This window comes from Natator depressus, chromosome 1 (assembly GCF_965152275.1).
Source record: "Natator depressus isolate rNatDep1 chromosome 1, rNatDep2.hap1, whole genome shotgun sequence".
Lineage (NCBI taxonomy): Eukaryota > Metazoa > Chordata > Testudines > Cheloniidae > Natator > Natator depressus.
The window spans coordinates 328,990,585-329,006,114 of NC_134234.1; the positions used below are offsets into that span (position 1 = coordinate 328,990,585).

Consider the following 15,530-nt stretch of genomic DNA (forward strand, 5'->3'; position numbering starts at 1 on the left):
TGCTGATAAATTTCCATAATTAATCATCCCGGCTGTCATTTTACACTTATAATAAGTAGTAGTTTCCATTCTTATTTTTTAGTTAAGAATGTAGATTAATATATTCCCTGTTTATGTTACAGGATTTATATAATTAAAAAAATACAGGACATGCAGGATGGTTGTTCCTTCTGTAACCTTAATTTATAAGTTTCTTATGTTTTTTCTAATTTTGCTCTCCACTTTCCTTAATAACAACATTCAGCTCTTTTAGGATCTGATGCAAAGGCCACTGAAGTCAATGGCAGATTTTTGCATTGTCTTTGAATAAGGCTTATACAGAGTTCTTCTTTTGTAGATCTCAAAGCATTTTACAAAGGAAGGTAAATATCATCAGGCATCTCATTTCAAACTGGAGGACAAAGAGTTACTTGCTTGTATTTGCCACTAAATCAGGGCAGAACCCAAAATAGAACTTCTGACTCCCAGTTTAGTGCCCCATCTACTGTCTTTCCGTAAATTTGCACAAACATAGTGTTTCTGTAAGCACAGTAATTATATAAAGTAGGGAACAGATTAACCAAATAAATATCTTCTCTCTTTTTTCTTGACTATTTGCTTGTCTAATAGCTCAAACTATTGATTCCATATCAAGAAGATTCATCAGGGAAATCAGGGGAAAGCAATAGGAGCTTGGATTAGTGGGCCGTGATAGCTGACTTCACAGGGAAAACATTTCAGAACATGTTAACAATGATGCAACTCGCAGATTCATAGATTATAATGCCAGAAGAACCATTGTGGAATCTAGTCTGATCTCCCATAAAAAAGCAGAACCCCCTGATTTATTTACTGTTTGAACTAGAGTGGGGGTCGGCAACCTTCAGCACGCAGCCCATCAGGGTAATCTGCTGGCAGGCCACAAGACATTTTGTTTACGTTGACCGTCCACAGGCCTGGTCCCTGCAGCTCCCATTGGTTGGGAATGGCGAACCTCGGCCACTGGGAGCTGCGGGGGGCTGTGCCTGTGGATGGTCAACGTAAACCAAATGTCTCGTGGCCCGCCAGCAGATTACCCTGATGTGCCACGTGCCGAAGGTTACCGATCCCTGAACTAGAGCATATCTTTTAGAAAAAAAATCCAATGTGGATTTAAAAATTGTCTGTGGTGGAGAATCTACAAACCTTGGTAAGTTGCTCCAATGGTTAGGTTAAAAATAATTTTTGATGAAGAGTTTCATACATGGAAAGGAAATTCTGCTATTTGAAAAAAGAGGGCTGAATTCTGCATTCCTAGTACATTCAAAATTCCCTAAGAATTTTAGGTGCAGATGGAATCCAGGGTAAAGCCAACATTGCCCGCTTCTCTAATGTACATTTTCTGAATGAGGAATAAACAGATGCAGCATTAGGAATCTATAAAGTTCAATAATGAGATTCTCATTGCTTTAAAATCACATATACATTACAGTCCGTTACTGTAAACTTTTTAGGATGTGCCAAAACAATTTATTCACAAGATTAACATAACTACCTGTAACATGTTATAGTGTGTATAGGGAAATGATGCATTTTCTTGCTTGACTTTCTAAAATATTCACACTAATCTGCTTCTAACCAGCAAACAAGGCTTTGACAGCATATAGACTTTAGGTAGACTGTGTAACAAATGTTTGAATCTGATTTTGGTGTGGTCCCAGTTGAGTGGGTGTAGTTTATCTCTCTAGAGAAGATACATGCATTGTACACTATCTAATGTGCCTAATGGTATCTTCTTTTTTTATCTCATTAATATCAAGTTAGGCTTTGCTCTGGAGTGCTTTTAATTAGAAATAACAAATTTAGGGACAATTTCTGCAGTCCTAGAAAGCAACTGGAATTTTGTCTGACAACTCAGGACAACAGGATTGTGTGCTTCTAAGCAAAAAAGTGTAAAAGTTTCAAAAATGTGCAAAAAAGAAGATAATGCAGAACTGATTTTGTTTCAAGTGACAATGGTAAAGAAGCACAAAATCCTTTTCTTCTAACACTGAACAAGAAACTTTTTTAGATATCAGGAGTGCTGTCTCCAAAGCTACTCTCTCTCTCTGATTCCTTACAGAGATGTTACCTGGAAACTTCACCAATCTCCCTCTTGCCTGGCTTTTTGCTACATTTTAAAAGAAACAACGCAGGTATCCTCACAGTTATCAATAATGCAATATCCCAGCAAATTGATAGAGGGCAGTGTCGTGATGAAGATCTCATCTTTGATGTGACACAAAACACATGACCATATCCCACGACAATTTTCCTAAGAGTACAGGTATAACCCAAGGTTAAAAGGGTGCCAAATTCCAGCACAAGGTTGCAACATTCCTTTCAGTTGAACCCTTCGTGTAATATCAAACGAATATTATTTTCCAATTCTCTTAAAATTACTGCAAGTTTAGAATAGATAGGCTATTTCTACCTCAGAAATGGCTGTGCTTCCGTTGTTGGTGATGTTTTTGGTATGAGTAATTTGAAGTGAAAGTAGTAAAACAATGGAAATATTAAGAGTTACCATTAGTAGTACTCCTTTTTATGGAGCTGCTAAGCTATAACTTTTGCATTTGAAGTGATCTGACTCTCTTTTGAATAAAAAGGCAAAGCACCCCAATGGCAAGTATTCTAAAGTTTAGAAATGGTTAAATCTGGAAGATCATTTGCAATATGTATGACTAAAATCAGATTTAAATAGGTTTACTTAGGTCAAAAGAAAAGTTTGTGTATTTCAGCCCTTCAATTAAAAATCCTGGTTCAACAAAATGATAGTTCCTGACTTGGCTTTAAAACTGAATATCCCACATTTTATTGAGTTTTATGACAGGTCATCTAACCAGATGGTAAAGTAGCTTGTGATGAAAATTCTATTCTGAATGATTAAACTTGTCACATATTGTCCGCATAAGGAAACAGAATAGATGTTCAGCTGCAGAGATGTGGCATAAAATGTAAATGGTTAGAAAAATTCCATACAAAACTCTTGGACTGATTTTCTAAAAAACAAAACAAAACAAAAATCCCCCTATCATCCCATATGCTTTCAATAGTCAAAGCAGCTCTGTAATAAATCACTCAGGCTGATTGACTAAGACCACAGTGGCTGAAAAAACAGTTTAGGCCTATAATTTTTGATATATCTAATACTTTATGAGCAAGCTGTGATAAATTTACACTAGATTTTAATGTCTATTTTCTATCTAGGAAAATCCATTCAGATAATGATCCCTCTGGTTTTTTATGCCTGTTCTTGGAATGGGAAAGAGAACAACTGAGTGAAAGAGAGAGCAATAGAAGGATAGAATAAAGAAGTGACATTCTAAACAATTTAGCTCAACCTCAGACGATGGGAGAGAAAAGAAAATGCAGGTCTTTATTCAGAACAATAATATGGACTTAAATTTGTAAAGCATTCAGATGCCACTATGATGGGCACAAAATAAATGGTCAGATACCATGGTGATGGGTTTGAGTAGGACAGAATTGAAAATGCACACTTAGAGAGGTAGGTACATAAAACTTTAAAGTCATTTTGTTCAGCCCATTGGGAAGGATGCTGGATTCCTGCTTAAAAACAAATTATAATAAACCAAAATGGGAGTAATATGAAATTTAGACGGAGGTCTCAAAAGAATGGAGGAATATGGAATATGGAAAATATGGAAACAGATTTCAAAGCCTTCAAAAGAGATTTAAAATAAAAAAGGGAATTGGGTTAAGCTTATGGTTTGTTAAAAGCCTTTGGGTAAATGTTCAAAAGCACCTAAGTCCCATTTTTAAAAGTGACTTATGTCCATCTTCTCCATGGTATTAGGTGCCTAACTCCTATTAAAATCAGTAGGAGTTAGAGTCCTAAATATCTTTGAAGATCTAGGCCCTAGTTAATTAGGAGCCTAACTCCCATTGACTTTTAATGAGACTTAGGCACCTAAGTCATTTAGGTGCTTTTGAAAATTTTACTTATTTCTCTATTTACAACTTCCTTTTCCCTTGTTACAAAGCCATATGACAATATATTCGTTCTTCATCTGGGATGAATAAAAAAAAACCCTGGGTTTACACTCTTGCCAGCCAGTGCTGGTGTTGAGGACCAGCCTTTCTGCTGGGCAGATGGTTCTTCAAGCACACACTAGCTTGTCTAGTGAGGTGCCAAATCCAATACTAGATAAAGGGGGCAAGAAAGAAGGAATGGACAAGAAAAGCCCCTACTCTCACGTGAAATGAGCCAGAATCCCTTGGTCATGGTGCTCAGATGCACAAGCCTCTTTGGCGTATGTTTGGTCAAAGCTGGGTGCCAGCACACAAATATGGTACTCAAGGGCCTGTGGCTAGGCCCTCATTCATCCTCTTATTTTCTTTATCTCGTATCTCCTTTTATGGCTGAATGCTCCATGTACAGCTAAATGGCTAAAGTCTTCTTAGGCTGAGTAAGTCTTAGCCTGTTTTCTCATACAATACTAATCTTCCTGTTGCCTTATCTGATCCAAAGATTACCCTTTATTTGTTCTGCTTGGACATAGCAATAGTCCAGCCTTTCACTCTTGCTGCTTTGGTGCCATCCACCAAATTATCTATTAATGGCTACAATGCTTGTTTCTACACTTCTCATTGTCCTCCAGACAAATCCCCCCCAAACTGTCAACCGTGTGCCACAAACCCAAACAGCTACAATACATGATCTCATGAGATGCCCTAAGAATTCATTCTGTTCATTTGCCAAGTGTTATGTCTTCTGTGGTTGCTCCACTGTAGGCCTCAAAGAGGTAAAAAAAAATCACATTAAAACATAGTCTTCTAGTGTTTCCCGTTTCCCTTCACTATGAATATGAGAGCCCCTTAAATAACAGAAAATATATAAATATGTATACCTTTAAGAACTTTATACCCTCAGAAAAGTACTTTTTTTAAAATAACATCAAGGATAGGTTCCTTGAGCTGCTGTATGACCCTTTAACAATACAGCATTTCCTCACAAAGATTTGTAAGAATGTAGACAATCTGGCTATATTTGCATTGAAAGGAAGACTTTCTCCTAGAAAAGTTAATCTGATTCTTAACATAAAACAAATTCCTGGTGAACCTAAAGTTTTTAGGAAACTTTCATACTGCTTAGTAGAAAATGGTGAGATCATTTGTCCACTGATACAAAAACATTACAGGCTCTTAGGAGTCAGATCCTACAAACCATGCATTTGTGGAACATCAATTGACTTCAAGGAAAATTCGGCACATGAAGAGCTTCTAGAATGGGACCTATAAGAATACGGCCCACTGCATTTCAGAATCCACAGCAGCCAGTCTCAGAGCCCAGGTCTACAGACTCAGGCTTACGGGACTTGTGCTACAGTGCTAAAAACAGCAGTGTAAAGGTGGTCACTTGGGCTGGAGCTCAGGTTCTGAAACCCACCCCCTCTTCAGGTTTCAGAGCCTAAGCTCAAGCCTGTCTACACAGCTGCTGTCGTGGGAGCCCTTGTCTGCGGACCCAGGCTCTGAGACTCCTGGGTTTTAAAATGCTGTGTAGATGTACCCCAAACTGCTTTTTTCCAAGATCCAGGCATGAAGGCTAAGTACCTTATGCCCTGGCATGAAGTGCTCAATCAGGACACAATCTGACTTCCATTTCAAACAATAATAAAACTCACATTGATCTCGCAGTTTGAGCAGAATCAAATCTAATTTATTTTCTTAGTTTTGCCTGAGTAAAGACTGAGAACTGCAGAACCGGACTGCAAAGCTCCAATCCTACAGTTACGCTCTGTGCAGGTGGACCCCTATACCTATGCAGAGCTCACTGTGTGATCATTAAATGGTTATTAAATGGTTGAAACACAGACAGAAGAAGAGTGTGTGAAAAACCCATACTCAACCGTACTTCATGGGGCATGGGGAAGTCAGCCAAAATATTTTTTTCTGCATCTTCCATGTCTATATAACCACTAAATATGAAGTTATTTGAGCTGTGATGAATGATACTGAATGCATTACAATATGTTAGATTTTGCTGAACAAAAGTAACTTCAAGGATTTTACATGAATTGGAGGGAAATCTCACCAAAATAATGTGTTGAAGTGAAGCGATACGTGTACATAGTATCTGAATATAATCCACTCATGGTAAGTACCTTTGCAATACTAGGAATCAGCTTTCTGATTTTAGTTCAAGATGGTACAGTCTATTAACACCCCTCCTCCTCTGGACAAACTGAGATTTGGTGTTTGAGGTAAACAACAAAAAAATATTAAAATCCACAAATTTTATGCCACTGAAATGTAAACTGAAAACATCAAGAAAAACAGGACAACACAAAACTATCTCCAGAATGACAGGTTTCAGAGTAGCAGCCATGTTAGTCTGTATCCATAAAAAGAAAAGGAGGACTTGTGGCACCTTAGAGACTAACAAATTTATTAGAGCATAAGCTTTCGTGAGCTACAGCTCACTTCATCGGATGCATACAGTGGAAAATATATTGGGGAGATTTTATATACACAGAGAACATGAAACAATGGGTGCATCTGATGAAGTGAGCTGTAGCTCACGAAAGCTTATGCTCAAATAAATTGGTTAGTCTCTAAGGTGCCACAAGTACTCCTTTTCTTTTTGTGAATACAGACTAACACGGCTGTTACTCTGAAACCATACAGACTGTAACAAGAGTGATCAGGAAAGGTGAGCTATTACCAGGAGGAAAGCAGGGGTGGGGGGGAACCTTTTGTAGTGATAAACAAGGTGGGCCATTTCCAGCAATTTACAAGTACAGTAGGAGGGGAAATAAACAAGGGGAAATAGTTTTACTTTGTGTAATGACACATCCACTCCCAGTCTTTATTCAAGCCTAAGTTAATTGTATCCAGCTTGCAAATTAATTCCAATTCAGCAGTCTCTCATTGGAGTCTGTTTTTGAAGTTTTTTTGTTGAAGAATTGCCACTTTTAGGTCTGTAAACGAGTGACCAAAGATATTGAAGTGTTCTCCGACTGGTTTTTGAATGTTATAATTCTTGACGTCTGATTTGTGTTCATTCTTTTACGTAGAGACTGTCCAGTTTGGCCAATGTACATGGCAGAGGGGCATTGCTGGCACATGATGGCATATATCACATTGGTAGATGTGCAGGTGAACGAGCTTCTGATAGTGTGGCTGATGTGATTAGGCCCTATGATGGTGTCCCCTGAATAGATATATGGTCACAGTTGGCAACGGGCTTTGTTGCAAGGATAGGTTCCTGGGTTAGTGTTTTTGTTGTGTGGTGTGTGGTTGCTGGTGAGTATTTGCTTCAGTTGGGGGGCTGTCTGTAAGCAAGGCCAGTCCTGTCTCCCAAGTTCTGTGAGAGTGATGGGTCGTCCTTCAGGATAGGTTGCAGATCCTTGATGATGTGTTGGAGAGGTTTTAGTTGGGGGCTGAAGGTGATGGCTAGTGGCGTTCTGTTATTTTCTTTGTTGGGCCTGTCCTGTAGTAGGTGACTTCTGTGTACTCTTCTGGCTCTGTCAATCTGTTTCTTCACTTCAGCAGGTGGGTATTGTAGTTGTAAGAATGCTTGATAGAGATCTTGTAGGTGTTTGTCTCTGTCTGAGGGGTTGGAGCAAATGCGGTTGTATCGTAGAGCTTGGCTGTAGACAATGGATCGTGTGGTGTGGTCTGGATGAAAGCTGGAGGCATGTAGGTAGGAATAGCGGTCAGTAGGTTTCCGGTATAGGGTGGTGTTTATGTGACCATCGCTTATTAGCACCATAGTGTCCAGGAAGTGGATCTCTTGTGTGGACTGGTCCAGGCTGAGGTTGATGAGGTCGAGGCTGAGCAGACCCCAACGAGAGACTGCTGAATTGGAATTAATTTGCAAACTGGATACAATTAACTTAGGCTTGAATAAAGACTGGGAGTAGATGTGTCATTACACAAAGTAAAACTATTTCGCCTTGTTTATTTCCCCTCCTACTGTTCTTGTAAAATGCTGGAAATGGCCCACCTTGATTATTACTACAAAAGGTACCCACCCCCCCCCCCGCTCTCCTGCTGGTAATAGCTCACCTTTCCTGATCACTCTTGTTACAGTCTGTATGGTAACACCCATTGTTTCATGTTCTCTGTGTATATAAAATCTTTGTACTAGAAAGTTTTAGGAATGAATCTTTGACAATAAGTGACAATCAATTATGTTTGTAGAACAGCACATGAAATATAACATCTGCTCACTCGTCTGAGATACACTTGCTCAAATTAACACTGTCTGGAATGTAATATTAATGTGGGCACCACTGATAGAAGTAAGTCTGACATGCCAAAGGCTGTAGAGAAATACTTATAACACCTAGGAGAGCTGACGAAAGACGAAATGACGAAATCAGCACCTTGCAGATTGAGACATAAAGTTCATTACCAATTAAAGTTGAGATGAAGGAGGAGCTGGGATCAAAAGGGCACCTGCCTCGTCCTCTCTCAAATTTGTGCCAGTCCAGTTGAAATAGGTGATCCTTTAAAGAAAGTCACAGAAAACAGCATAAATACTACATTAAAATAAAAGAATAAAAGATTAGCTTTAATGTGTTTGATATCTCTGAACTGAATTGACTTTTTCTGTGTGGAGAAAATAAGGTTACCATTGTTCACTAATAAATTTGTTATAAAGATTCTTTGATTTCCACAAAACACCTTTGCATGCATACTACGCTGCAACATTTACTGAAATATGCATGTATTAGAATCAGTGATTCATTTGTATGGGCATAGTGAGGGGAAATTTCCCTCTCTCCTCTAAAATTATCTAAATATTCAATAACTATTTAGCAAAGAAATGCATTTGTCCTCTCTAGATAAGATGGCATAATAAATGGAGCATAAATTTGAGGCTACTGTGTGTCTTCTTTGTACTAGAAAGTTTTAGGAATGAATCTTTGATTAAAACGTTCAGGACATGTGATGTGATTTATGTTGCAGACGTACTCCAAAATTAGTCTTGGAAAAGAAGAAAATATTTTAAAAACTATTTATTTATTTATGAAGTGTTAACAAATCTTTGCCATGTAAATATCAGAGCCAAAACAATGTTCATTACAACAGTGAGCTTTTGCTTAGAGAAACATTAAACAGTAATATAATCCTCAGCTCATTTAATAGGGTGTTACCTTTATTACAGAGTGAGCACCTTTACGTTACCCAAGACATGCTGGTTTTGGTGATTTTATAAATTGAGTGAAATCTCTGTTTACACATATTTAACAAACTAGGCGTGTCTATCAAATGTTAATATTGAAAATAATTGGACAGGCGTGCTGGTTTTTGGCGGATGAGTGTATTTTGTCTGAGTGTTGAACAAATGGTAGATAAATATCGAAGTATCTAGTTGTCCTCTGTCTCTTTTGCGGGGTATGTGATTAGTGCGTTAATTGGAAACCTTTTTTAAAATTTATGTATTATTAAAATTTTCCCCATCAAAAATAAGCGGGGAGAGGAGGAGAAAGTACAGTTATGACAATTAGATTGCCAAAATATACATAGTACAATCATCAAGAATTCGTATTATAAATATATATGATACCATATATTCCAGCGATGCCAGTTCTGTGTTACAGATTCACTCATCAAACAAGTATATGAAACCATATTATTTATTTCAGCATACTGTATAAATTCAGGTTTCAGAGTAGCAGCCGTGTTAGTCTGTATCCGCAAAAAGAAAAGGAGGACTTGCGGCACCTTAGAAACTAACAAATTTATTTGAGCATAAGCTTTCGTGAGCTACAGCTCACAATGCATCCGATGAAGTGAGCTGTAGCTCACGAAAGCTTATGCTCAAATAAATTTGTTAGTTTCTAAGGTGCCACAAGTACTCCTTTTCTTTTTGTATAAATTCAATCCTTCTGCTTGGTGAACTGATCTCAGTTTTAGGTTGGTGGTACACATGTATGTCAGCTGTTTGGGTAGATGTAAAACCACCCAAAAAAGGGAGCTAAAGAAGTAAAGGTTTTTAAAAGGGACAGCAAGATAAAAGAACGGGAGGGCAGAAAACAGAGCGGTCGGGGGAGGAGAGGGAAGAGAGAGGATAATGAGAGTGACATTTCGGTTCTCATCCTCTAGAGATTAATCAAGGCCTGTACAAAGTTAGACTGAATCTTTTCAAATTTGTCTAAGGCCCATCTTCTCGAAATGTTACTCACTCTGTAGCTGCCAGCCAGCCAGCTCTCTCTGCCAAGCTTCTATCCCTGGAAGCAATCTGCTCTTCCATCAAAGCAATATAAGCCATTTGTCTACAAGCAGTGCACTATAGAAACAAGCTTTCCAAGAGCTAGAGAGTTTCCAAGATGTTGGGATATATTCCAAAACACAGTTCTGGAAAGTAATTTCTAAGACTGTACCCATCATCATATTAATCCTCCTATCTACTTCTAACCTGAAAGACTGGATCCTGGGACCATCGCAAAACACATGAGCCAGCAGGGCTCCAGGAGACCCACATCTCCAGAAGCAGTCTGTGTTGGGAAAACCCAAGCACTGTAACTTATGTGGAGACCAGTGTGAATGAAATATAATTTTCTGCTGGATCAGCCTTAATCATATATCAACAAAAGAATTTTTAATGCAAGGCATTTCCCCATGGGCTAGGGCTCAGGTTTATATACATTTTTTTGTTCCAGGCCCAGCACAGATAATCTAAATTAGGGAGAGTCACTTGGGCCAGGAACTCTTAAGAGGCTACAACTGGTCTGGAAAACCTAGGGAGCTCTCTTCAGAACAACAGAAACTCTGGATTTCTGGCAGTTCCACTGCCTGTGGATTGAATATGTCCTTCAAAAGACGTTTAAGCTTCAGGAAATACCATTTGCACCAGGTAGATTATACAGTTGTTGAAGTGTTTGCAATGGAAGGAATAGATCCTCTGAGGTCAATTGAGACCCCTAACATTTTCCCTTATCCAGCTGTTTTCTCCGCATTAGTCATTTATTGTCCATTTTCAATTAATTGCCCCAGAAGAAAGTATTTTTTTACATTGAACATTGCCCATCCAACTAGGTTTATTTTAGGGCTGTTGCTTAATCGCACTTAACTCATGTGATTAACTCAAAAAAATTAATCACGATTACAAAAATTAATCATGATTAATCGCAGTTTTAATCACACTGTTAAACAATAGACTACCAATTGAAATTTATTAAATATATTTGGATGTTTTTCTACATTTTCAGATATAATGATTTGAATTACAACACAGAATATAAAGTGTACAGTCCTCACTTTATATTATTATTTTTATTACAAATATTTTCACTGTAAAAAAGAAACAAAAGAAATAGCATTTTTCAATTCACCTCATACAAGTACTGTAGTGCAATCTCTTTATCATGAAAGTGCAACTTCTAAATGCAGAATTTTTTTGTTACATAACTGCACTCAAAAACAAAACAATGTAAAACTTTAGAGCCCACTAGTCCACTCAGTCCTAGTTCTTGTTCAGCCAATCGCTAAGACACAAACAAGTTTGTTTACATTTACGGGAGATAATGCTACCAGCTCCTTATTTACAATGTCACCTGAAAGTGAGAACAGGCATTTGCATGGCATTTTTGAAGCTGGAATTGCAAGGTATTTACATGCCAGATATGCTAAACATGTATATGCCCCTTCATGCTTCAGCCACCATTCCAGAGGAAGTGCTTCCGTGCTAATGAAGCTTGTTAAAAACATAATGTGTTAATTAAATTTGTGACTGAACTCCTTGAGGGAGAATTGTATGTCTCCTGCTCTGTGTTTTTCCTTCATTCTGCCATATATTTCATGTTATAGCAGTTTCGGATGATGACCCAGCACGTTATTCATTTTATGAACACTTTCACTGCAGATCTGACAAAATGCAAAGAAGGTACCTGTGACAGTGCCCCCCATAAGACTTTATGGAAATATGCTTATGAATGTATATATGACATAATTAGAATATGTTTTATGCTACATATGCCATGTAACATATCTCTGTAAAGGTTATGATCTACTGAATCTATTAATCCTATTTGTATGCATGTAACATTTTTGTATTTGAAGTTATGAATATTGGCTGTGTACTGGCTTGATTTTTAAGTAGTCTTTGTAAAGCATTTGGTCAGCTTCTTGAGAAAGGTTTCAGAGTAGCAGCCGTGTTAGTCTGTATCCGCAAAAAGAACAGGAGTACTTGTGGCACCTTAGAGACTAACAAATTTATTTGAGCATCAGCTTCCGTGGGCTACAACCCACTTCATCAGATGCATAGAATGGAACATATAATAAGAAGATATATATACGGACAGAGAACATGAAAAGGTGGAAGTTGCCATACCGACTCTAAGAGATGAGCTATTATCAGCAGGAGAAAAAAAAACTTTTGTAGTGATAATCAAGATGGCCCATTTCAGACAGTTGACAAGAAGGTGTGAGGATACTGAACATGGGGAAATAGATTCAATTTGTGTAATGATCCAGCCACTCCCAATCTCTATTCAAGCCCAGGTTAATGGTATCTAGTTTGCAAATTAATTTCAGTTCATCAGTTTCTCATTGGAGTCTGTTTTTGAAGCTTTTCTGTTCCAAAATTGCCACCTTTAACTCTGTTACTGAGTGACCAGAGAGGTTGAAGTGTTCTCCTACTGGTTTTTGAATGTTATGATTCCTGATGGCAGATTTGTGTCCATTTATTCTTTTGTGTAGAGACTGTCTGGCTTGGCCAATGTACATGGCAGAGGGGCATTGCTGGCACATGATGGCATATATCACATTGGTAGATGTGTAGGTGAACGACCCCTGATGGCGTGGCTGATGTGATTAGGTCCTATGATTGTGTCCCTTGAATAGATATGTGGACAGAGTTGGCATCGGGCTTTGTTGCAAGGATAGGTTACTGGGTTAGTGTTTTTGTTGTGTGGTTGCTGGTGAGTATTTGCTTCAGGTTGGGGGGCTGTCTGTAAGCGAGGACTGGTCTGTCTCCCAAGATCTGTGAGAGTGAGGGATCGTCTTTCAGGATAGGTTGTAGATCTTTGATGATGCGCTGGAGAGGTTTTAGTTGGGGGCTGAAGGTGACGGCTAGTGGCGTTCTGTTATTTTCTTTGTTGGGCCTGTCCTGTAGTAGGTGACTTCTGGGTACTCTTCTGGCTCTGTCAATCTGTTTTTTTCACTTCAGCAGGTGGGTATTGTAGTTTTAAGAATGCTTGATAGAGATCTTGTCGGTGTTTGTCTCTGTCTGAGGGGTTGGAGCAAATGCGGTTGTATCGTAGAGCTTGGCTGTAGACAATGGATTGTGTGGTGTGGTCTGGATGGAAGCTGGAGGCATGTAGGTAAGTATAGCAGTCAGTAGGTTTCTGGTATAGGGTGGTATTTATGTCACCATCGCTTATTAGCACAGTAGTTTTTCTTGTCAACTGTCTGAAATGGGCCATCTTGATTATCACTACAAAAGTTTTTTTCTCCTGCTGATAATAGCGCATCTTAATTAATTAGCCTCTTAGAGTTGGTATGGCAACTTCCACCTTTTCATGTATCTTCATACTATATGTTCCATTCTATGCATCTGATGAAGTGGGCTGTAGCCCACGGAACCTTATGCACAAATAAATTTGTTAGTCTCTAAGGTGCCACTAGTACTCCTGTTCTTCTTGAGAAAGTAATGTGCAAATTAAGTGCCCGATCAAGAAGCACTTAAGAGACAATGGATCTTGGAATGCTCCAATCCACATAAGAAGTCTATTTGAGGATGTTCAAGGTAGCATGTGACCCATGGCTGCTACCTGTAAGTTCTGAGTCATGCATGGACATGGGACTGGGCCGTGTGACTCCAAAACTCCATATTGTAGCTGGGATTCTACACAGGGGGAGTGAGGGATGTCCACCCACCAGAGAAAGTCTATTTAAACCCCGGGGAGACCCCTCCATTTTGTCTTCAGCTGGCTAAGGAGATAGCCTCTCCACCCCCAAGGATACCTGAAAGAAACTGGAACAAAGGACAGTAACTACAGGGACTGTGAGTGATTGCTGGACCCAGACTAGAAGGTGACTAGTCTGTAAAAGGAAGCTTACTGGAATTCCTCTAAGGGTGAGGTTTTTATCTGTATTCAGTTTTCTTAGACATAGACTTGCGTGTTCTATTTTATTTTGCTTGGTAATTCACTTTGTTCTGTCTGTTACTACTTGGAACCACTTAAATCCTACTTTCTGTATTTCATAAAATCACATTTTACTTATTAATTAACCCAGAGTATGTATTAATACCTGGGGGCGGGGGGAAGGGGGTGGAAACAGCTGAGCATATCTCTATATCAGTGTTATAGAAGGCGAACGATGTATGAGTTTACCCTGTATAAACTTTATACAGGGTAAAACGGATTTATTTGGGGTTTGGACCCCATTGGGAGTTGGGCATCTGAGTGTTAAAGACAGGAACATTTCTTAAGCTGCTTTCAGTTAAGTCTGCAGCTTTCGGGCCCGTGGTTCAGACCCTGGGTCTGTGTTGGAGTAGACTGGTGTGTCTGGCTCAACAAGACAGGGTGCTGGAGTCCCAAGCTGGCAAGGAAAGCAGAGGAAGAAGTAGTCTTGGGACATCAGTTGGCAGTCTCAAGGGGGTTTCTGTGATCCAACCCGTCACAGTACCAATGTGAGATTTCTAAAAATAGCTACAACACTCAACCCAAGGTTTAAGAATCTGAAGTGTCTTCCAAAATCTGAAAGGGATGAGGTGCGGAGCATGTTTTCAAGAGTCTTAAAAGAGCAACACTCCGATATGGAAACTACAGAACCCGAACCACCAAAAAAGAAAATCAACCTTCTGCTGATGGCATTTGACTCCGATGATGAAAATGAACATGTGTCGGTCCGCTCTGCTTTGTATCATTATCGAGCAGAACCCTTCATCATCATGGACACTTGTCCTCTGGAATGGTGGTTGAAGCATGAAGGGACATATGCATCTTTAGCACATCTGGCATGTAAATATCTTGCAACGCCAGCTACAACAGTGCCATGCGAACACCTGTTCTCACTTTCAGGTGACATTGTAAACAAGAAGCGGCAGCATTATCTCCTGCAAATGTAACCAAACTTGTTTGTCTGATCGATTGGCTGAAATAGGACTGAGTGGACTTGTAGGCTCTAAAGTTTTACATTGTTTTATTTTTGAATGCAGTTATTTTTTGTACATAATTCTACATGTGTAAGTTCAACTTTCATGACAAAGAGATTGCACTACAGTACTTGTATTAGGTGAACTGAAAAATACTATTTCTTCTGTTTTTTATAGTGCAAATATTTGTAATAAAAATTAATAGAAAGTGAGCATGGTACACTTCGTATTCTGTGTTGTAACTGAAATCAATATATTTGAAAATGTAGAAAACATCCAAAAATATGTAAATAAATGGTATCCTATTATTGTTTAACAGCACGATTAATCACGATTAACTTTTTTAATCGCTTGACAGTCCTAGTTCATTTAGATGATGGGAAAAATAATTACAAACCTGCCCATCTAAGGATACTTTAAAGTTGAGATTCACCCAGTGACTAGTACACCAGTGTGA

General features: G+C 38.8%; 1 protein-coding gene across 1 annotated transcript in view; it reads right to left on the bottom strand.

Moving 5' to 3' along the window:
• SEMA3E (semaphorin 3E) overlaps positions 1 to 15,530 on the bottom strand; it is a 269,325-nt gene that overhangs the window by 40,333 nt on the left and 213,462 nt on the right. The window contains exon 6 of the mRNA XM_074942565.1: positions 8,381 to 8,474. Within this exon, the coding sequence (XP_074798666.1) occupies positions 8,381 to 8,474 (94 nt within the window). The remainder of the gene's footprint in view (positions 1 to 8,380; positions 8,475 to 15,530) is intronic.